The sequence below is a fragment of the Osmia bicornis genome, chromosome 1 (assembly GCF_907164935.1).
Source record: "Osmia bicornis bicornis chromosome 1, iOsmBic2.1, whole genome shotgun sequence".
NCBI lineage: Eukaryota > Metazoa > Arthropoda > Insecta > Hymenoptera > Megachilidae > Osmia > Osmia bicornis.
Genome location: NC_060216.1, coordinates 7,222,533 through 7,243,738, shown reverse-complemented (window position 1 = coordinate 7,243,738; position 21,206 = coordinate 7,222,533). Strand labels below are relative to the sequence as shown.

Here is a 21,206-nt window from a genome sequence, read left to right as displayed (position 1 = left end):
TAGGACAGGATGCGGTACGTAATTATTCTAATTTCGCCTGGAGATACAACCGCGTTCTACGTGCCTCGTCTAGATTGAATCTTCGTAGATTACGGAAGCAGACTTTTAGTTTCGTGCTCGTAATCTCCGAATTGTAATCCTCTCCTACGGATAGAAAATCAAACACGGATCGTACGGTATTTCCGAAGCATACGATTATCATAAAGCTCTAACCGCAAATAATTTCGTGAAATTAGCGAACGCGTTCAGCTCGATGTATTCGCGGTTGGATCTTGAAAATGTTTATCACTAACGCTATTATGCAGTGGCGCCGGTGGCCTTAAAACGCCTGCTATAAATCATGCAACCATACTGTGTTATACATATATATATATGTATATAGTACACAAGTATTATGCCAAGAGAGTGGAACAAACACGCCTGGTGTACCGATGATATCTCGTGGCAGCTGCAGCTGCACCAAAGAATGCACCCAGACGAAGCTACAACAGTCATTGAATATGTTGTATTTGCATTTTTACCTCTTCCTTTCAATCACTGCAGAATGTCGTGTAATGTAAAAGAATTGTAAATGATGAACATTATTGATGCACAAAGCAGAGTATGCATCAGTTCTTCCGTAAGTTTCAGATCTTCTACGTACAGAGTGTTTAAGCAAAAAAATTCGAAACTTGTAGGGTAGATAATTATCAAATATCTAATTAATAATTTTATTAAAAATTTCTCATTTTAACAATCACTTCCGTTGACTTTTGCACGTTTCTGATGCAAATCTAATGTTGGTATTTGGAAAATTTTGTTTTCCACCGGAAGGAAATCTCGCACCGTTAATTTACATACTCTACATTCTCTAAATTTTCCATATTTTCGCTTGCACCATCGTCCACCCTATGTAGGTCGTGTTGCAAGCGTGCGATTTCTTATTTATGCGTAACTCGCGGACGCAACGGGGACGGTTCGCGAACAAGATGCAAAATTAGACGCATCCCGGGCATACTTCGAGATGGTACGTGATCCACTACGAAAAGCTCGCGTTACGTAACCGCGAATATTTCGTTTCAATTAAAACTTGCATTATATTTCATTTCCATTGAATCATACGTCCGCATTTATTTTATATGTAAAATTATTAAACATCGAGTCGACATCCACCGCGGTGATAACGAGCGCAAGACGAGTGGGTTAATTAATTAATTATCATATCCGTTGCTTTTTCCCCTTTGATCAATTTTATCGATACGATAAGTGGCTGTGTGTAAATACAGGGTGATTCATAAGCATACGAATGATAGGAAATTGAAATAAATTGACTTAGCCAGTTAAATGAATTTCGTGTCCCATCGAGCGAGGCGGCAAGGTGTCGCGTAAAAGGTGTATAAAAGGTTGACCGTGGAGGACCGTTAGAGAGCGTCGAGTCTTTATTTGCTCTCTGAATTCATAACCTTGCTAGAAGATAAGCGACGGTCGCGTCTGGAGAAAACGAGTCGCATCGAGATGGAAGTAGGCAGAGAAGAAAAGAAGGGCTGCGGGGGCGTTTGGTCCGAGACGACGTCGCCCGTCGTGGAATTCCAGAAAAACCTGTCCAAACGAACCTTTTAGATTGGCCGGGACGAATGTCGCGGTCGTAGACAGTCGAGAAACAGACGAAAGCCGACGTTCCTAATTGAGAAGACTAGATAAAAACTACTCGTCTGGTGCGCCTCTTTTATTTTCGTTTCGACGTTAAAACGACGAGGTGGCCTCGTTACTGTAATACACGGAAGGGACGAGGGTTCGTTTGATGCCATACCGTTCGATCCATTGTTCCGGCCAACTAAAGCGCGTCTACGGCTTTGTATTTTTGATGAACAGCCCGCGGCAACCATTTCGCGATTCCTCCACGGGATAAATGGACCATCCTAGTTCTATTTCGTGGGAATTGACGCGCGATTCGACTCTCGCTTCGACTATTATCTTTTTATTAATTGTACCATCCGAATTTAACACCCCTGCAGTAGCTCCGAGCATGCTTCAGCGCATTTTAATTCATCAATTTCTTGGATTACCCGGAAGATAAACGCTTGGAATTTTTGGAAGCAACCTTTTTATATTATTTGTATGGGTTACAACGTCTTCAGGTAATACCAACCGAATCACTTTGAATGCTCCGAGGGACGCGAAGAATATCGAGACGATACAGGAGATTTATGAGGTTGTAGTCGCGATAGGTGGCTGCCGTCGGCATCGGGACAATGATAAAATAATAAATTGCTGCCCTCTTCGAGCCCGGGATATCGCGTTCGCGTTGAATCGCCCCCGTGCACGAACCACCGCGATTCCAATGCACCACGAAGAAATACGTCCTGGCTCGTATCGACTCGGACTAGGAACATTCCTGGCCGGATTCTTCTGGCGGAGATATACGGTCCAACGCGTGGCTGTGCCTTTTTTTTCGTTATGTCGTTGCTCTGAACGAACAACGTTGATAAAAGAATATCGATCGCCACCTCGAACGATGCGAATACTCCGTGGACCTCTCTGACATTCCAGGAAAATTCAGCAGAGATGAAACAATTTCAGGATTTTTGTATTTTGTCGTGTGGATTGTCGAAAAAAAAAAAAAAAAAATAGAAATTGCAAACAGTGGTGTGCGTGCTACTCATTCCCCGATACCGTAAATATCTCTCTCCGACCGATATTTACGTCGGCGTTGCTCGTTTATTTCCCTCCAGCTTTTACCGTCGTGCTCCTGCGGGAGATGATTTTTGCGTCGCGACCTAGTACCGCGAAACAAAATTTTTCGAGAGCTACCTGAGCTACGTAGAGAACAGGAACACGAAGGAAAAAAAATAGATAAATCGTTGCGTGAAAAACGAACATCGGAGAACGATGCATGGTTATCAACGATACTCGTTGCTCACCGGGTAGTCCAGCTGTCCGGTGGGCGGTGACGATCCGTCTGGTCCTCGTGGTAGAGGAATTCCAGCTTCGATATCGCGTCGAATAAAATGTGTACTGTGCGAGGGTAGATCGTATCAAAGACGACGCCGTGGATAGATGATTACAGAGAACGTGTCCGTTCTGTTCGAGCCAGACGAAGATGGGGACATGTGTTTCGAATCGGACGAATTAATTGGAACGGAACGATATTTTGTCAGGCTTTTTTACACTGACAGATGCTTCGATCGCATGTAGAGCGATTAGCGTGGCTGTCTGAACCACGTGGACCCATGTAACTTTATGGATTACGCTATGAAAGGTTCTTTTTTTTTTAGGATGTAGCAATATCACTTTTTTTGAACGTACGTAGGGATTAAGCAAGTTTACTGGACGGGGAAAATAAAATAAAAATACAAGATAACCTGAGGAATTAGAATAAGAACAGTTCACTGACCTCCGTACCATCGCACGCATCGAAAGATAAAAGAACTTTCTTATTCTTATTCATCCGGATATGCGGCTGGTGATTAAAGGGTTTAACAGATGGGTTTATTTTCTTTTGGTTACAGTTGTCTGGACTAGTGGTAGGCGGGATCGGTATCTGGACAGTGATCTCGAAGCACTTCTACGTGTCCCTGATGACGACCTCCACGTATCCAACCCTTGCCTATGCTCTGATCGCCGCAGGTGCCCTTGCTGTGATCGGTAGCTGGCTCGGATGCGGCGGTGTAACTGCCGAAAACAGATGCGTTCTTCTCATAGTAAGTAATCAATCAATTTTATACACTTATTGAAAATCAAACGCGTACCTTTCCTAGTAAATTATTGGAAGCAACTGTGCCAAGGTTTGCAAGGTTCATTTCGTCTTAATCCTATAATCTATAGATTGTCGGTGTACGCGGTTGAACTCCTCGAACAAAGTTTCCCCTTGTGGCTCGCGATAGAATACCAGCTTCAAAGCTATATCAGCTAAACAGGCTTTGCGTTGAAAAATAACCCTACAGCGATTACCTATCAATGTCAGAACGTCAAAAGTGGAGGAGCACGGTCTGGCTTCTTATTATGCTTATAGAAATACGAATAGATCAAAGAATAATCAGTATCTCGAGGCGATGAATTTTTGTTCCAAGAATTTAGTCTAAGTAGATTTCAGGGAAAGTAGGAAAACTTACGGTATTTTCTTTAATCAATGTTCAAAAGTTGTCGATACAGTTGACCGATATAGAGGAGGAAGCGAGGCGAAGCTCGTTAAAGTTGGTCCAACGAACGGAGGGACGTAAAAGGAGATTCCTCGGAGGATCATCGAGGACGATATCTCCTTGTTAAAACGTGTCCACGTCGCGAACGTAACGAGCCGTATCCTGATAGCGAATCTCGAGGATCGGCTGGCCCGCTCCATTTACCCTTCTTAGACTCTCGAAACGAGGATATCCGTGATTACGGTTACGCCATGCATAAAATAACGACCTTATACGGATAGAAAATATATCGAGCTCCTTATTCTCGCTACTTCTTATATTTATTTCCATGAAATGCACAAATCGCGGTGGATAAATGCATAGCAGGTAATCTGGTTCACTATGGAGCATGAAAAAGCTAGGAAACAAAGGGTGGAGGATATCCTTTTCGAGGATAAACGTCTCATTACTGCTGCGACGATTGTGTTGCAGAGGAGGTCGCGTTAGTGTACTTGACAGTAAAGCTACTTAGAGATCCGTGACTTATGTATGGGATAATTAAGGTTCCTTCGCTTGCCACTCTCGTCTCTAATTATTAGCCAACCCGTTTCTAAGATTGAAAATCTTAATAAGGGAGCTATAGAATTACAGGCCAAACGGTAAGAATTTTCGAAAATAGCCGAAAAAGGGTTGGCTCTAGAGCGAATCTCGCTCTAGTTCACTTTAGCTTGTTTCTTGTTCTTTTTGAATCTGAAGATTGTCGATGTATGAAATATCAAGGGGGATCGGTTTCGTTTGGAATTTTATTGCGTGTACGCGTCCGTGCGGGCATAAATTGGCTGTAAGTGGCGCGATCGAGCCTCGGATACTTAGGAAGTAATGCGGTCTCGCCCGGAGCGGTCGGATCGGTGCTGCTTCGACCGTTGAAACTGGTTCGAAACCAGTCCGAGGCGTCGAGACCTGTCCGCCGATCTCGGCCCCCCGATACGTCATTCAACGGTGTGAAAAAATCGAGAATCAGCGTTCGAACCCGCGATCAAAACTAATTGGAACTGGCCAACGACGTCTGTAATATTTACGTTCTTTAATTACTAACAATTGCTGAAAAAGTGGAGCACCAAATCGCTTAATCCTTTAGGTTTTCAAAATAAAGCTTCGGAATTATTCTTCCTCGTCCCCGTTGTAAATCCTGATTCGTTTTTGCAACAGGGTTCGTCGTAGTAGGACCACTTCGAATGAAATATCTTCCTTAATTGCAGCCTGCTAAAATCGAACGAGCTATTTTGCCTTCTGACAATTAGTTCCATGGTTCTAGAAGCCATTAATTATTCACAGAAAAAAAATAACACCAACGAGGTATCGATTTTTGGAAGTACTTACGGGGAAAAAAGGGGTATATTCGCAATAGCGAATTGGCTCGTGATAAAAGTGATAAAAAAAAAACGCGAGTGGTTTGTAACGAGTGGAGCGTTTTAATTTCTCGTTCCATCGAACATAATGAATTTTCCTGCGTCGGCTATTGAACGATCGCGAAGTGGTAATATCAATGCTCGTTTCCCTCGTTGTCTATGGCTTCGACAGGAAGCACCGGAAGTCGAGCACCCAATTTTCGAATCGGTTATCCTCGAAAACGATGCTGCAGATTTGCAAAACAATTAAGTACCTTTCCGACTCGTTTTCGAAACGGGAACTCTTTATAAAAACTTCGCAAAGGGAAAGTCTTTGATTACTCGCAGAATTTCGTGGATAATTCTTTTGTGATTATCGTGAAACGTTCGGCGCGAAGGTTCACGCGGCATCTTTCAGCGAAAAAGGAACCTTTTGCCTTTCCTTTCCCATGAGTCTTTTGCTCCCTTTCACCACCAACGATGGCACGAGCGAATCGTCTCATTAGCCGAGCCCATATACGGCGGTCAATTAAAATTTTTGCCGGCACGACTGTGGGTAGGTAAATCCGGATAATGAACAAGCTGTAGGTTTTCAAGGAAAGAGACGACGCTTTAGCGGAAAAAGTAAAAGGTGAACCGGACTCTCGAGAGTCTAACTATCCGCTAAGACAATCAATTTTTTATCTTACTTATCCATTAAGAAGAACATTCTTTTTCTGAAATTTCCTTCAAATTTCCTTTCAACCGAATGACAGTTCTTTGGAATGAGAATGTATGCGTGTACAAATCGGTGATTGAACGTGACCGTGTATGAGTGAATTTCAGAAAGCAAGAGCGTCCTGAGGGTGGAAGGAGAAAGTTATTTAGTTGTGCAAGAGTATCGAGAAAGTAGAATCGTTAGTAGAGAATAATTACGTGAATGAATAGTTGTATTTTGTATCTTTCATATTAAATATTTTTGTTAAAATAACTGAAAATAGATCCTTGTTCACTGAAAATCCCTACAATCAATTTAATTACCACCCCTTCAAGGAATTATCACTCTCTCTGTAACAGCCTGTATAATAATCGAATTCTAATGAATCAAAAGTCAGGGTTACATTTTACAACAACGTATGGCAATATTTGCGACCGTTTTAAAGGCGGATCACATCGATTCGTGTCCATCGTGAACGAATATCGACTGCGATTGCTGAAACCGTAACTGGTGTTCATGATCGCCATCTCTAGTTGCTGTCACCGCTCCTGTCCAATTCTAAACTGTCAATTGCCGTTTCTACATAGATGTTGCGGCTGGTGTAATGCGCGTGTCAACCTCTGGTGCATCGAATTGAAAATTGAAACGGGCGTGTGCAGCAATTTCAATCTGTCAACTCTTGAAGTCCGGCGAACCTTAGCCGTTCAAATAAAACGTGACGGTAACTTATAAATTTGTAACACACGAGGTACCTCCTCCTCTTTGCTGATTCACCGGGAACTGTGTAAACGATCGGCGATGGTCCAGCTTCCGGTTTGAATATTCATACACGAGGGTAATCGATGCCTCTTAGATTTATATTCATGAAAATCCCAAAACGTCACACTTAAGATTTTCCGTCTCTAACCCATTGAAAACAGAGCTTCTCCCCGGAGACGAAAAACTTGGAATTGTTTCGTCGTTCTTCGCCCGTGAATCTTCCCTGAAAACTACGAATCACTTTTACCAAGCACTTTTCGAATGTGAAAAGTTTGAGAAGAGGTGGATTTATTCGATGAAATAGGACAGACGGGAAAATTGCGCGAGCGCGCTTGTTCGCCAGGAAATTAGGGAAACTCAATTTACTCGCCGCGTAGGAGCGTCGCGCCGCGTCGCGTCAATGAGCGTCGTGTAATTTAACGGCGCGGCGTGTCGCGGGACGCGATGAAAAGGAAACAGGTTGCCGAACGCATTTTCGACCACTTGACGAGTTGTCGCTGTGTTGTTAATCCTTCATTCGTCGTGGCAAACGGTGCCTGGCTCATTTCTGATCCGTACTAACGAGAAGAGTTACAGTTTCTGTCATATCAAGCGGCCCATCCTGAAACAAGAAAAGTCCAATTTATACTAATTCCATATCATTTTTTTTCTGTCCCAGTACGTGTTCGTGGTGATGCTAGTGTTCGTCCTAGAAGCGGGCGTCGGTGCACTAGCACGTCTCTACGAGGAACAAGTCGGTCCCGAGTTGAAGATGAATCTTAATCATACGTTTCTGGAACACTATTCGGTGAGGAGCAGGGAAACTTACGCGATCGACCAGATGCAAAGAGAGGTAAGTATCGATAAAAGATAAAACAGGATTTCCAGCAATTGCAATTTTTCAAACTTCTTTATCGCCGTTGTTCTCGCAAACTTGATTAGTCTATTTTAGTTTCACTTGAAAAACCGAAAGTTAGTTTACCTATTTAACGCGTTAATTGCCCAGAGATTCACCGGTATTATAATCGAATAATTAACCTGTAAATGATCAAGCTGGATCAGTCGTGTCCTGAGCTTATGAAATATACCCAATGGGGAAGAGAGTAAAATAAAAATTTATGAAGGCATTTTTATTTCGTCCCCTTCTTTACAAAATCAACCCTGATGAAGTTCCTCTAAAGTAGTTAGCAGAACGTAACGTGTTAAATGGATGACATTAATCAAGATATCTGCTCGCAAGTACGATCTTGCTGAAACATTTCTTCTTTTTCGCAGTATCCGTTACGTGCAAAAGACGTCGTTAAATTTCGTTCTGCGCGAAATGGCTACCTTACGTGGCCGCGATATCTCTTCGCCATTTTTCATTGCGCTATACCTAGACCAACGGTGCCGTTGTTACGAGTACTTTACGACGGCAAATCATCGTTATCGCAGTTGCAGAAAGATTCCGACTCCTACACGAATCGATTAATACCTCCGCGGCTCTTTTCATCGATTTCTTTTCTCCTCTCGTGTCGTCCACGTTCGAGGAACCTTGATGCACCTCTCGAGGTGCATCGAGTGCATCCACTCAACGCGCTCGATGTTTATCCTGGCTGCTGTGACAGAGATTTCTCTTTGGATCGTTTGAATCTTTCTTGCTTTCGTTCGTGCCAAGAAAATCGTCACACTGTTGATTAATCGTCTTCAACTGAACCAAGAATTTCTATTTACACTGATTCATCGTTTTCAAAATAATTCGAAAGCTTCAATGGATGCCGCGTAATTGAATTTTTACTGAACGTGCTTTTTTACTAACTGCAAATGGAATTCTCTAGGAGACCTGTTTTCTCGTTGAATTTCCAGTTTAAATGCTGCGGAGCCCTGAGATTCGAGGACTGGCTAGTGAGCGAGTGGCACAAGGACGAGGAAGTCCTTCAGGACGGCAGGCTTGTTCCTGATAGCTGTTGCAAAACAGAGACGTTCCACTGCGGGAAGAGGGATCACCCGTCGAACATCCATTACACGGTATTTAGTGATTCTCTTAACACTTTGATGGCCGAAAGTATCGTGAAATTTATGGGCATTTTATTTTTCTTTATGAATGTTCTGTTCAAATGTTAATTTATCGAAGAATAATAGTTATTTTAAGAAGATTTAAAAACGGCACGATCTATCCGCTGCACCACTGTCAGCTTAACCCTTTCTCTGCCACGGTGGTTCCATGGGACCGACGCTTGTCTTTTCATTTGGACCATGGTGGTCACCGGTAACCACCACTAATTGTAAGAAAAATGTACTATTGGCAAGATTGTACTCTTATTTTAATATATTTCACAGTTCTATGACATTATAAAATTTTTAATATGAAATTTGTGCTTCACTGGTGCAAGTTCAAAAATTCGTGTGGCAGTGAAAGGGTTAAACGTAGAGATCCTTCAAGCGTAGGAATTAGTCAGCTAGTCAAAATCAATTTGTTTAGGGTTGCATCTACAAGTTCCTGGAAACAACAAAGGACCACTTAATCATCTTGGGCGCAGTGGGGCTTGGCCTGTCGGTGCTTGAATTATTCGGTATCGTGTTGGGCTCCTGCCTTTATATCAAGCTCAGGCACGACTTCGATGACTGAGAATTGCTTGAAATTCGCGAAAGCAACAACAACGGCCGTTCCTGGTGCAGATACATGCAGAACGATGCCGGAACCGTTTGATCGTCGGGGCGGAAGCGAAGAGGAGCGGCCATCCAAAGGGATCCCCGTCTTCCGTCGTTCGCCATTCAGCATTTCCTACATTTCTGACGCTCTTCTGCAGCCTCTCACAAAGGGAGACTGTAGCATTCCTGCCCGATTTCTTTTCCTTTCGCCAAATGTGCAGGGTGTGGTTAAGGAATGCAATACAAGTGGCCAGAGGGTGCCAGTTCGATATTAAAATTTTAATATTCAACATTTTTTAATATTCTACAATTTTTCATATCAGGGTGAAATGTGTTTCGATTTGTTATATACCCTCCAAGAAGGTATCGCTCTCTGCCCATTTCTGCCACGTTCTTCGCGCCAACCTGTATAAGGGTTCCAAGGGAAAGAAACAGTTGTTAGCAAGAAAATAAAAGAGGAGATCGTGCGTGAATTGGAGCCACCGCCGCAACGATTATTCCTACAATAGGAACGTTCAAAGGGTCTCTCTTTCTTTCCTGACATTCTTGCTATGCAGGAATCAAAGAGAGGTACGAGTTAACAAGCGAAGAGAAGAAACTAGAGCCAAGTTACCGAGATATTGAGATTCGATGAGAAACAGGGATGAATGGAAACCAGTTTCTCACTCGTCGTTCAAACGAACACAGGACTTCCGTCTTTCGTCTCTTTGATCGGTCGAGGAAAAGCAGAGAGATGCTGAAAAGTCTTCGGATGAATCTCAATGAATCCTTGACCACTGCCCAAAAGAAAGGGACACCTCTATTGTCCCTATGTAATTGTACCCATGACGATTTTAGAGAAAACGTTTTAACGAAGATCCTTTTTGATCGATTCAAGGAGAGTATGCTCCTCATCACGGTTGGACATCAAAGACCCAAAGTATCTTCTTTCGTTTAGAAGGAAGAAAGATTTCTTCTGATCGAACATCGATTATAATGTTCGTCATACGCGACAGATGATCTCTGCTATGTTAAACATACTCAGTTTCACTGTTAGCGAAATCCCTCCCGTACAAATCGCGCTGTCTCTTTGTATACTGCCGTTACGAATCCGCACAAATGTTTCTAAAGGTATATTTCATCGTACAGGCTGAAGTATTTATCCACCTGAGATGTTATTTTTTAGAAATGCGAAGAAATATTGCTTAGGACAGTTGTAAGCTATAATTTAATTAACCCGCTTTTCTATGGTGGCGACGTGTAGCGGTGATTTGAAGAACTACTGTAAGCATATTTTTACGCCCCCTATCGGCGAAATCGAAAAGCTCCTTTTTAGCACCATCAGTAGGTGGCGCCACGTATTTTCAGCGGATTTTTTAAAATAAAAATTCCTTTTTTCACCTCTTTCTAGCTGTGTCGTCAGCACAGTATTCTTTCGTATTTCTAAAAAAATATCTTAGGTGAAGGAATTACTTCTCCACTCTGTATGCGAGAAATGGAATTAGCGTTCTTAGCTAATAAAATCACGACGTTCCAGTGGTCAAAGCACACCGCTATTCCTTCGGGGCAAGCAGACCCTGTTTGTCGATAAAATGGACCACTCAGTTGTCCTGATTTTTCAAGAAAAATTAAAAAAGGAAAAAAAGAATAGCTAGGTGTAGCTATGAGAATCTTTTTTTATAATTTATTCGACAAAACGACGATGAATCTTATAGGTCGTTCGTCGTACAATTCAAGGACGCATGTCGAAGATTTTAAACGATAAAAGAAAATGTAACATTGATAGAGTTGAACTCGAACAGAACTGTAAAAACAGTGCCTTGATGAATAGCGTTAAGTTGAGAGATATTTTAAATTATCTACGGTGTAAAGAGAGAGGATGCGTTAGTGTTGTAAATGTACGTACAGTATTTATCTATTTATCTGTTGCTTCGCCGATCGACACAAGCCTTTCGCGCATTATTTATAAACAATCGCTACGTTTGTCGTACAACGAATGGAATGAAAAAAGCGTGCGAGTTGTATCGACGATTGCACGCGTATTGCATGTACAAATTCTACAATCACGTGATTCTCTGTTAATTATATCTTTAGTCCTTCGTCAATTCTTGCTTTAACGCAATCGTCGAATCAATGTTGCACACGAGACAAAGTTTATAAAATACATATTTTACTATCACGCCAAGGCGTTATACACGTTATTTTATTCTTAACGTTATTGTCTTCTTTATTGGTATCACGTGTACATGTACTGTCTGTTAGTGTTTAGAAACTTTATAAATATTGTACATATCAGACACCCTATTCTGTTACGAATAAAATTATTGAAATCGTATTTCCTGAGTCGAATGAAGAAGGAAAAAAAAGAGGATTGTATAAAAATAATAAAATAATTCCTTTTATTGGCTGGATGACTCGACGTCGTTAGCATACTTTTCCATGGATAGTAAGTAAATAAGAAACGCGTCGTCTTTGGTACCAAGAGAAACGAACAACCATGAGAATACCGCAAACAAATCTTTCGACATAGATATCTTCTGCCAACTGTGTAAATCGTCCAAAACGGTCTGAACGTCGGTGACCTAAAATGAAATTGCTCAACGTTGGAAGATGATATTTTACGTGGAAATACTTTATTTCTGCTCACGTTTTCCAAGAGGCTGTCGTTTGAATCGCGATAGCGTGCCAAGCTCAGTTGATTGTCGGTCTTCAAGGAGACTTGGTGAAGACAGAAGGTAATTAAATATAAAGGCATAGCGATAACAGCTTTGTTGTAATCGAGATAGATTTCACGCAGATGTTCCACGTCGAATCGAGCCAGGTCGAATCTAAAAATTCATCAACATTAATAGCTCTCTTTTTAATAATTTGATTTTCATACAAAACACAGTCATACTTATCGAAACTGGATACGATGCTCAAAGTGACGAGGAGAGAAAAGATACTAGAATAAATCTCGCTGATCATCGAGTACTCAGCAACGAATTCCATGGAAGTATCAAAAAATATATGCAACTGAAATACAAACAATATTATATAATAAAAAGAAACGAGCATTTGAAGGAAATAAAAATTGAAGATGTACCATTATAAAATGCATGAGAGCCATACCACCCAGGAGACCTTGATACACAAGCCCGGTCTTCTTCCAAAACTTTTGAATCAGAACAGCTATCCTTATAGGTGGAGAACTTTGATTCTCAGGGATATCTATGTCTCTTACTGTGCCTTCTTTGTCTCTATCTCGAGATTCTTTTGACTGATTGATTTTCATGGCACTGAAACCATCTCTATATTGCACGTAAATCTTATCCGTTGTCAGTACCGGAAACGGTGGTTGTTGCTCGTATTTCGTCCGAGCGTTTTCTTGGGATCGCCTCAGAATCTCCGTAATTGGCAATTCGTTATCTTCTGCAACCAGCATTGAATCAGAATTGTTAATAATTTAAATGTGAATATGTTAATCGTTTCACACATTTTTACCTCGAAATCCTCGTCTCTTTCGTTTAGAACATTCTGCATCCCCTTCGCCATTATCCTCCTCAGACGATTCCGAGGTAGCCGTTTCCTTCTGCTTTTCATTTTCCGACTCCTCAGACTGTCTGTCGTGTTTTCGTTTCCCACGACGATCGTATCTTCCTTTCTTCGCTCTTTCACGGTTATCCTGATGCTTTCCTCGAGCTATTTTGTGTCTTTGCAATTTCGTTTCATCCGAGGACGTCGTTTCTATATCTTCAACCTTTCCTCGGGCATGTCGCGTTTGCGGAGACCTGTTGATTTCTTCTAAATCCGACCACCTGTTTCTAAAAGGTGTGCTGGTACTTTTCACAGGTGGTGAATACTCGATATCATTGGTAGGCGACGAAGATTCACCACTACTGGTCGAATCCTTTCTTTTAGAAGTCGTATCAAGGGTACTCCATCGTCGGGAGAGCCTCTCGCGAGGACGACTCATTTTACAGCCTCACAGATCATGTAAAAACGTTTAATTTTTTCTGAATCACAATTAAACCATGTCATATTTAACACATCCACGCTGTACAATGTATTTGGTGATACGGGAAGCTCTAGACAGCTCTGTCATGCATAAATAGAGGAAAGTATCCATAGTAACGCTTTGTTGTCAGTTTGATTCACTTATCGTGAGGGTGAGTATTTCTGAGAAATCGATAATTCGTAATATATAATACAGAACATTGACAATTAAGACGCTAATCTTTTTTACCTAATTGCATTTGTTATAATTAAATTTGTGTTATGTATTCATGGGATTAAAAAAGGAACTGAACAATCATTTTATAAATAGGACATCCGAACTTGTTTGTTTTATTTTTCTTTTTGATCTATAAATGAAAACACATGTGCTATACCTATCGTATATAAATAATAAGCTTGACGGTGCTATATATATATATATATATATATATATATATATATATATATTAAACAGTATTTACATTGTGTATCGCGTTTACTTTCGTACTTCGTACGAAGTATTTACAGGATTTCCAAGTCGCAATGTCGAATCTCTGGATGATTCTTCTACAATATTTGAAAAAATAAGAAAATAAAAATGTTAATAAGTAATTAGATATCCATACGTTTTAAATAGAAAACTTTACGAAACCTTTAATTTTAGCTCCATTCTGTCTACTTCTCCACCTACTGTATCAACGATACCTTCGCCATGTTTCAACATAAACCCTTCCAATTCATCAATGTTTTCCATTCGTTGTACTTCCTAAAGGTAAAAAGATTTGAATAATAATGTACTATTTTTTAATTTTATTTTAGTACCTTTAACATTTCGTTGAGATCGTTCTTATCCAAATACGATCTTGTCAATTCTCTGCCATCGAAATCAATTTCGGCTTTGTATCGAACTACATTATTGCCCATATCAATACCTTTAACGTCGTGAATTGCTCGAACCTATCATAATATGCGATATAACCTAATGTATAATCAATTTATGAAAACATCCGTTTTCATAATGACGATAATGTGACCACAAAAACATTACCATTATGTCTGACTCTAACTCCGCATTGATCTTATCAAGATCATCTTGAGATATACTTCTTCCAATTAAAGCGGTCGCGTTTGTACGAATTATAAACATTGCCACTGCACCAAGAAGGCCACCCACTAAAAGAGATCCAACGGAGTCATATACTGGATTTTCTAGCCAGGAAGTTAGACCCATGCAACTAGCAGCACAAATAAGGCCAAGTACCTATCGAGTTTAAAGCGGTGTTTAATTTTTAATAAGACCATTTCGTTTGTTTGCTAAATACATACAGCGGCGAAATCTTCCATAAGGACGACGTTTACTGAAGGATCTTGCCCCCCTAATACATATTCCTTAAATGTTTGTCGCTTCTCCTCTGCTCCTTTTTTAATTGATTGTATTGCTACTAATAATGTCGCACCCTCGGATACCAAGGAACCGGCTAAGAGAACATATGCCCAATAGAAGGACTCTACTGCCGAAGGATGAAGAAGACCATGAATTCCATGGTAAATTGATAAACCAGTACCCACACAAAAGATACCAACACCAGATATCAAAGAAGAAACGTATCTCATATTAGTGTAACCATATGGGTGATCAGGATTGGGATCCTGAAATGTTTTGTATGAATATCAGCATCGCAGATACCTTTGTTTTTCTTTCTTTTAATTCACTTGTACTTGTATGTACCTGTATTGACTTATGGATACCGTACGCTAATATTAATTGATTGCAAGTATCCGCGGCAGAGTGCACACATTCCGAAAACATACTATGCGACCCGGTGTATATCCATGCACATAACTTGAATACGAAATTACTGCCATTGCTTAAACAGATTTAAAGATTGATTTAAGTACGCTGATAACAATGTTTCTTCAGAGAAATACCGAAAATAAAACTTACATTAGACTCGCAATTAAAACTACAGTACCAGATCTTCCAAAAAGGCCCTCCTTTTGCACAAACTCGGTTTTACTGCCCATTTCTCGTCTGTAATCTCGGAGCCTTCGCTTAACAGTAAATATATCTGCAAAACAATAAAGATTAACCCTTTGACTGCTGGAGATTCTACGCTTGAACGTTCTGTGTGTACGAAATAAGAATCAAGATAATAACACTTATTACTTTTCTTTTTATTCCATTTCATTTTTCAGTTTATTTTTTCATTTGTTTTTCTTTTTCAGTGTTTTGTCATATCATTATAATGTGATAACATATGGTGTGTAATTAGTAATATGCGTTGCTAACTTTTATTCAATTATAATTAGTATATACAAGAAATAATCTATGAACGCAGATACGCGTCCATAGTCTGCACCGATAGCTTTCATCGGACGCATATGTGCGTCCATAGCAGTCAAAGGATTAAAGCAAAAATGGTATTTTATGTAACAGAAAGTAACTCTTTACTTTGTTGGTAAGCCTTTTGTTCCAGTTCTTTCTTAAGGAGCTCTTTCTTTAAGGCTTCCTTTGATCCCCAAACTTCCAATGCTCTAAAATAAAATGAAATGTATTGAGCATTGTTATAAATGTTCATCTCATTGCATTTTATTTAAAGTGCTTTACTTTGCCTCAACATCTTTTCTCCAATATACAGTAATTGGTGGTTCAAATTCATATGGAGATCTTCTTTTAGTCTTTGGTAAGTTTTCAAGATCAGAAGGTTTTAGTAAAAAATCACACATAGCTCTAACAGGTGTGATAAAGTTACGTTCTAAGGAAGATACACTTTTATCCATCTTACTTCTCTTTTTACCTAATAGCAAAAAATGTTTAAACCCATATATCAATATACAATCATGAACAATTAAACAATTAATAAAAAGAATCAAACATTTGTTATCATAAGACTGCTTGTACCTGATGCTTGTTTTTCTTTTTTATTCTGATTATCACCCACAGAAGTAGATTTAACATCTAATTTTCTCTCTTTCAATTGTCCTAAGTTTTCTTCTTTTAATTCTATTATTGTTTGTTGCGCTTCATCCTCTGGCTTACTTATATTTCCTGATTGTTCTTTTTGTACTTTTGTGAATATAGAAATTGACCTTGGCATTGCAACAAGTATCAATCTCATTTCCTCTGGATACCCTATTTTGTTGGTAAAAACCTTCTGAGAATTTGCAATGATATGTAACTTGCACTTTGCACCATAGTTACACTTTATCAAAGTGCTGCTATGCCTCCTTGTATACCCTACTTGAAAAACGTACAAATAGTCTTTACTATAACTGCTAATATTTTGAAGAAATCTCCGAAGGTTAGGAGTTCTGTGTAACATTTTTCAGTGCTTTGTTACCGTTAGGTAAGCAGGAGGGCACAATGTTAATAGGACCTCTGAACCGCCTAACCTATCCAAAAATAAACATCATTTAAGTATTACAGTAAATAATAAGTATTTCATGGATATTCTTCAAACCGATATTTCTCAAATGAAATATAAAATTTGAACTACTATCAAACAAATGTACTTTTTTATAAAGATATTCAAGTTTACCCGCACAGTATACCGCGAAAAATTTCTTTACCTTCTTTATTATTCGTTTAGCTTATAAAATAGAGTACATTGTCAGTACAATTGAAACCTAAATACTATCTAGTATTAAATTGTACCATAAAATATATTTTAATAATTTTTCGAGCTGTCAAAATGCTCAAATACGTACAGTCTCGTCAGTGACTACAGATGTAGAAGACCTTGCCTTTGTTTTCGGGAGGTCATGATTTAGGGGGTCCCAGACAACCCCAGATAATCTGCATGCGGAGAGCACAACCAGTATGATAATCGTGCCTCTTTCACCAGTCACTTTTGTACCGCACTTCAAACTGACATCGGAAAAGACCCAATTTTTACTCCCTTTGATTCTATCTTTTTTTTAAATCAGTCAAAAGCAGCACAAAACTGAACAATTATTATTGTAATTCTTCGAGAAACTTGTATTCACTTCATGCAATTTTGGTAAATAAATCATTTGAAATAAACAATTAAGTTATTATTTAATTTACCGAATTTCATTTCTAAGTTATTTATTTAATCCTCGTAATTGCTCTTCTTAGCTATTTATTTGATTGACTTAAATTCTTCTATCATTTTAAGCTTATCAACGAGGAATAATTTATGATTTTATAATCTTATTTATCCTATTCCTACTCTTTATGGACCAAGGCTTCCCTTGGCAGTTATTTATTCTTTTCATTCTTTTCATGGACCTCGCAGGGACTACTCCCAAATCACTGTATCCTCGTATCCTTTGTTTCCCTGCATCCCTTAGATCCCAGCACTTCTTATATCCCTGCATTTCTTATATCACGGCATCCCTTATATTTCCCTGCATTAATTAGTCCCCATTTTTAACGCTAGAGGGCGCTTATTCGAGGTCGACATTTTAATTCAAATTTTTCCCGCTAGAGGGCCAAAATTCATGCGAACTTTAGTCTCCTTTTCTGCCGGCAGAGGGCGCTGATTCGAGGTCGACGTTTTAGTTCAAATTTTTGCTGCTAGAGGGCCAAAATTCCTGCGAACTTTAGTCCCCTTTTTTGCCGGCAGAGGGCGCTGATTCGAGGTCGACATTTTAGTTCAAATTTTTGCTGCTAGAGGGCCAAAATTCCTGCGAACTTTAGTTCCCTTTTCTGCCGCCAGAGGGCGCTGTTACGAACACCGAAAGCGTGATTTCAAGTATGTAAGTGATAGGGGGATATAAGGCATACGGAGACGCAGGTATGTAGGGGTAATAGAGGCGTAAAGGATGCAAAGATATAAAGAAAGCAGGGATGTAAAGGATGCAGTGATGTAAGGAATGCTGGGATGTAAATAATGCAGACTCAAGGATGTAAAGGATGCACACGGGAGTAATAAAATCAACATGTTCGTTCTCCTAATGAGTTTATTTAATAAGTTAAGAAGATAAATACAGCAAATTAATTGAACGCAGAAAATAAAATAAGGATATATGTATGTTTAGCAGGTAGATCTGCACTCCTCGGCGGTCGCTATAAGATTGATGATGTTTCGCTTCGCTCTACGTCGAAAGGTTGATAACGGGGCCGCAGCCAGTACGTTTGCTCAAATTAATGGCTGTAAATGTTTTTTTTTTTAACGTAGGGAAATCTTGCATAAGACCCACCCACCGACCCCTGGGGGCGGGCGGCGGGGTAGTGTGAGATTCCTACTTACTAAAACCCGACGGCAACCGACATTGGCAGTAAAGAAATGCTGGAACCATATTTACTCTGGAATCCTTCACGCCTACCATATTGGTATCCATCTGTGGTGCCTATCAGGCCCTTCAAAATGAAAATTAGTTTCGCGCAGAAAATCCAGACGGCGCTGGTGTCGATACAAACACATATAAATGATATCGGTGAGGTACACACACACAAGCACATGGTCCCTATATACGTGTGCATGGTCTTACTTATTCAAAACTTTCAAAAATAAAAATAATGAAAGGGGAAAAATGACAACAATATATGTATAATAAAGAAAATATATTAAATTTTTACAAAAATATAATAAATATATATATCAATAATAATATACAATTAATCACAATCATACATACAATAAAACACACACTCTGCTCGCAGATTATACTTAATGTATTATTACACCATGTTAGTGGTTTTATATATTGTATATGTAAACTGAATACTTACAATCTTCTTCTTCTTTTCATTTGCATCCAGGTGTCTTGTTGCTTTATTTTAATAGAGGCAGCCTCTGACATGCAATATTTATTACAGCCTCTGCAATAAATATTTTCATTAACAATTATTTACATATGCTATAAAAAGTATATAAGAGTTATTATCAAATAACTTCAGTGTTGGAACTGCTGATGTTGTTAATCTTTTCCTCATGAAGTATTTTTCTTTAAAGTAGCTGTTACAGATCACCCGGAATTTCAGTTTTCAGGTGGAAGCACCGACTTTGGGTTGTCACATACTTCCACCCACTGTGCCATCCTCTTCTTGTCCTTTCTCTCTTGGGGGAAGAAGAACATCCTGTTGTTTTCGTTAATACATCCTCTGATGCTGCATATTTTCTTCCTCTCTTTTAAGATACATTTTAATAATTAAAATTAAATATATTACTAAAACAGCAACGTAAACAGTTAATGCTCTCACGAGGGGAACTACCCAAGTGTTCCGCTCACTTATTAATGAAACTTTGCAACATTGTAGAGCTCGTCGCCCTGAACACGCCTATACCCCCTTTTGGGGGCAGACGGCTAATTGTTTAAAAGATATTAACAATTAAAGTTAGTTACCCCTTACATTGAGAAGCATGACAAACTAACACATACAAATGCTTAGCTCTGCGGTAAAACGCTTGACTCGCAATCTAGTTGTCTACGGTTCAAGTCCATGATTCACAACTTCTTTTTTCTTTTTTCTTTTTAATGATAATTTGTCTCTTTTTGAATAACTATTACAACTGTGCTATAATCATTGCATTTATTAATAATTAATTACATGTGCTGAAATTTTTTTGGAATTTAAGTTATCTTTTCTATCCAATACGTACATTAACACCCTTACCGCATTCAAAATTCGATATATCGATAGTTTCGATTAATTGTTTAAATATATTAATTGATTAATTGTTTTCGATATATCGATAGTTGGATCGATTAATCGATATTTTCGATATATCGATAGTTGGATCGATTAATCGATACTTTCGATATATCGATAGTTGGATCGATTAATCGATATTTTCGATATATCGATAGTTGGATCGATTAATCGATACTTTCGATATATCGATAGTTGGATCGATTAATCGATATTTTCGATATATCGATATTAGGTTAGGATAGGGTTAGGGTTAGGGTTAGGGTTAGGGTAGGTTAGGGTTGGGTTAGGTTAGGTTGGGTTAGGTTGGGTTAGGTTAGGGTTAGGTTAGGGTTAGGGTTAGGTTAGGTTAGGTTAGGTTAGGGTTAGGTTAGGGTTAGGTTAGGTTAGGTTAGGTTGGATCGATTAATCGATATTTTCGATATATCGATACTTTCGATATATCGATAGTTGGATCGATTAATCGATATTTTCGATATATCGATAGTTGGATCGATTAATCGATATTTTCGATATATCGATAGTTGGATCGATTAATCGATATTTTCGATATATCGATATTTTCGATTAATCGATATTTTCGATATATCGATAGTTGGATCGATTAATCGATATTTTCGATATATCGATATTTTCGATATATCGATAGTTGGAACGATTAATCGATATTTTCGATATATCGATAGTTGGATCGATTAATCGATATTTTCGATATATCGATAGTTGGATCGATTAATCGATATTTTCGATATATCGATATTTTCGATTAATCGATATTTTCGATATATCGATATTTTCGATATATCGATATTTTCGATTAATCGATATTTTCGATATATCGATATTTTCGATTAATCGATATTTTCGATATATCGATATTTTCGATTAATCGATATTTTCGATATATCGATAGTTGTATCGATTAATCGATATTTTCGATATATCGATAGTTGGATCGATTAATCGATATTTTCGATATATCGATAGTTGGATCGATTAATCGATATTTTCGATATATCGATATTTTCGATTAATCGATATTTTCGATATATCGATATTTTCGATTAATCGATATTTTCGAT

General features: G+C 39.0%; 3 protein-coding genes across 12 annotated transcripts in view; 1 reads left to right on the top strand and 2 right to left on the bottom strand.

The window, feature by feature from the left end:
- Positions 1-11,865, top strand: part of LOC114875432 (CD151 antigen-like) — a 35,036-nt gene extending 23,171 nt beyond the window's left edge. For all 5 annotated transcript variants that reach the window (XM_029185696.2, XM_029185695.2, XM_029185694.2 and 2 more), the window contains 4 exons: positions 3,489-3,680; positions 7,600-7,773; positions 8,766-8,927; positions 9,382-11,865. In XM_029185696.2, coding sequence (XP_029041529.1) covers positions 3,489-3,680; positions 7,600-7,773; positions 8,766-8,927; positions 9,382-9,528 — 675 coding nt within the window. In that variant the 3' untranslated portion in view covers positions 9,529-11,865. The remainder of the gene's footprint in view (positions 1-3,488; positions 3,681-7,599; positions 7,774-8,765; positions 8,928-9,381) is intronic.
- LOC114875431 lies at positions 11,766-13,734 on the bottom strand. Of its 2 annotated transcripts, XM_029185692.2 has the most exons (5): positions 13,014-13,734; positions 12,616-12,941; positions 12,427-12,545; positions 12,178-12,358; positions 11,861-12,112 (listed from the first exon to the last, which is right to left on the bottom strand). In XM_029185692.2, the coding sequence occupies exons 1-5, from the start codon at positions 13,483-13,485 to the stop codon at positions 11,930-11,932; spliced, it is 1,281 nt and encodes a 426-aa protein (XP_029041525.2). In that variant the 5' UTR covers positions 13,486-13,734; the 3' UTR covers positions 11,861-11,929. The 2 variants fall into 2 exon arrangements, with proteins under 2 accessions (XP_029041524.2, XP_029041525.2); XM_029185691.2 differs by having other exon boundaries at positions 11,766-12,358.
- Positions 13,735-13,824: 90 nt separating this feature from the next.
- LOC114875430 (zinc transporter 9) lies at positions 13,825-17,281 on the bottom strand. Of its 5 annotated transcripts, XR_006830536.1 has the most exons (12): positions 17,076-17,251; positions 16,408-16,898; positions 16,114-16,303; positions 15,958-16,040; positions 15,451-15,574; positions 15,235-15,373; positions 14,832-15,155; positions 14,554-14,766; positions 14,328-14,462; positions 14,158-14,271; positions 13,974-14,072; positions 13,825-13,943 (listed from the first exon to the last, which is right to left on the bottom strand). XR_006830536.1 is itself a non-coding variant. In XM_029185689.2 (11 exons), the coding sequence occupies exons 2-11, from the start codon at positions 16,826-16,828 to the stop codon at positions 14,028-14,030; spliced, it is 1,788 nt and encodes a 595-aa protein (XP_029041522.1). In that variant the 5' UTR covers positions 16,829-16,898; positions 17,214-17,281; the 3' UTR covers positions 13,923-14,027. The 5 variants fall into 5 exon arrangements, 4 of the variants coding, with proteins under 4 accessions (XP_029041522.1, XP_029041520.1, XP_029041521.1 ...); XM_029185689.2 differs by having other exon boundaries at positions 13,923-14,072; positions 17,214-17,281; XM_029185687.2 differs by having other exon boundaries at positions 13,923-14,072.
- Between the last annotated feature and the right edge of the window lie 3,925 nt (positions 17,282-21,206).

Excerpts from the sequence above, each read along its gene's own strand:
- LOC114875431 (XM_029185691.2), bottom strand. The coding sequence starts at position 13,485 with ATGAGTCGTCCTCGCGAGAGGCTCTCCCGACGATGGAGTACCCTTGAT. Across the intron at positions 12,942-13,013 it reads AAAGAGACGAGGATTTCGAG|AAGATAACGAATTGCCAATT; the intron begins GTAAAAATGTGT and ends TGCTGGTTGCAG. Across the intron at positions 12,359-12,426 it reads ATCGTATCCAGTTTCGATAA|ATTCGACCTGGCTCGATTCG; the intron begins GTATGACTGTGT and ends ATGAATTTTTAG.
- LOC114875430 (XM_029185689.2), bottom strand. The coding sequence starts at position 16,828 with ATGTTACACAGAACTCCTAACCTTCGGAGATTTCTTCAAAATATTAGC. Across the intron at positions 15,156-15,234 it reads GTATCCATAAGTCAATACAG|GATCCCAATCCTGATCACCC; the intron begins GTACATACAAGT and ends AAAACATTTCAG. Across the intron at positions 14,463-14,553 it reads AGTTAGAGTCAGACATAATG|GTTCGAGCAATTCACGACGT; the intron begins GTAATGTTTTTG and ends ATATTATGATAG.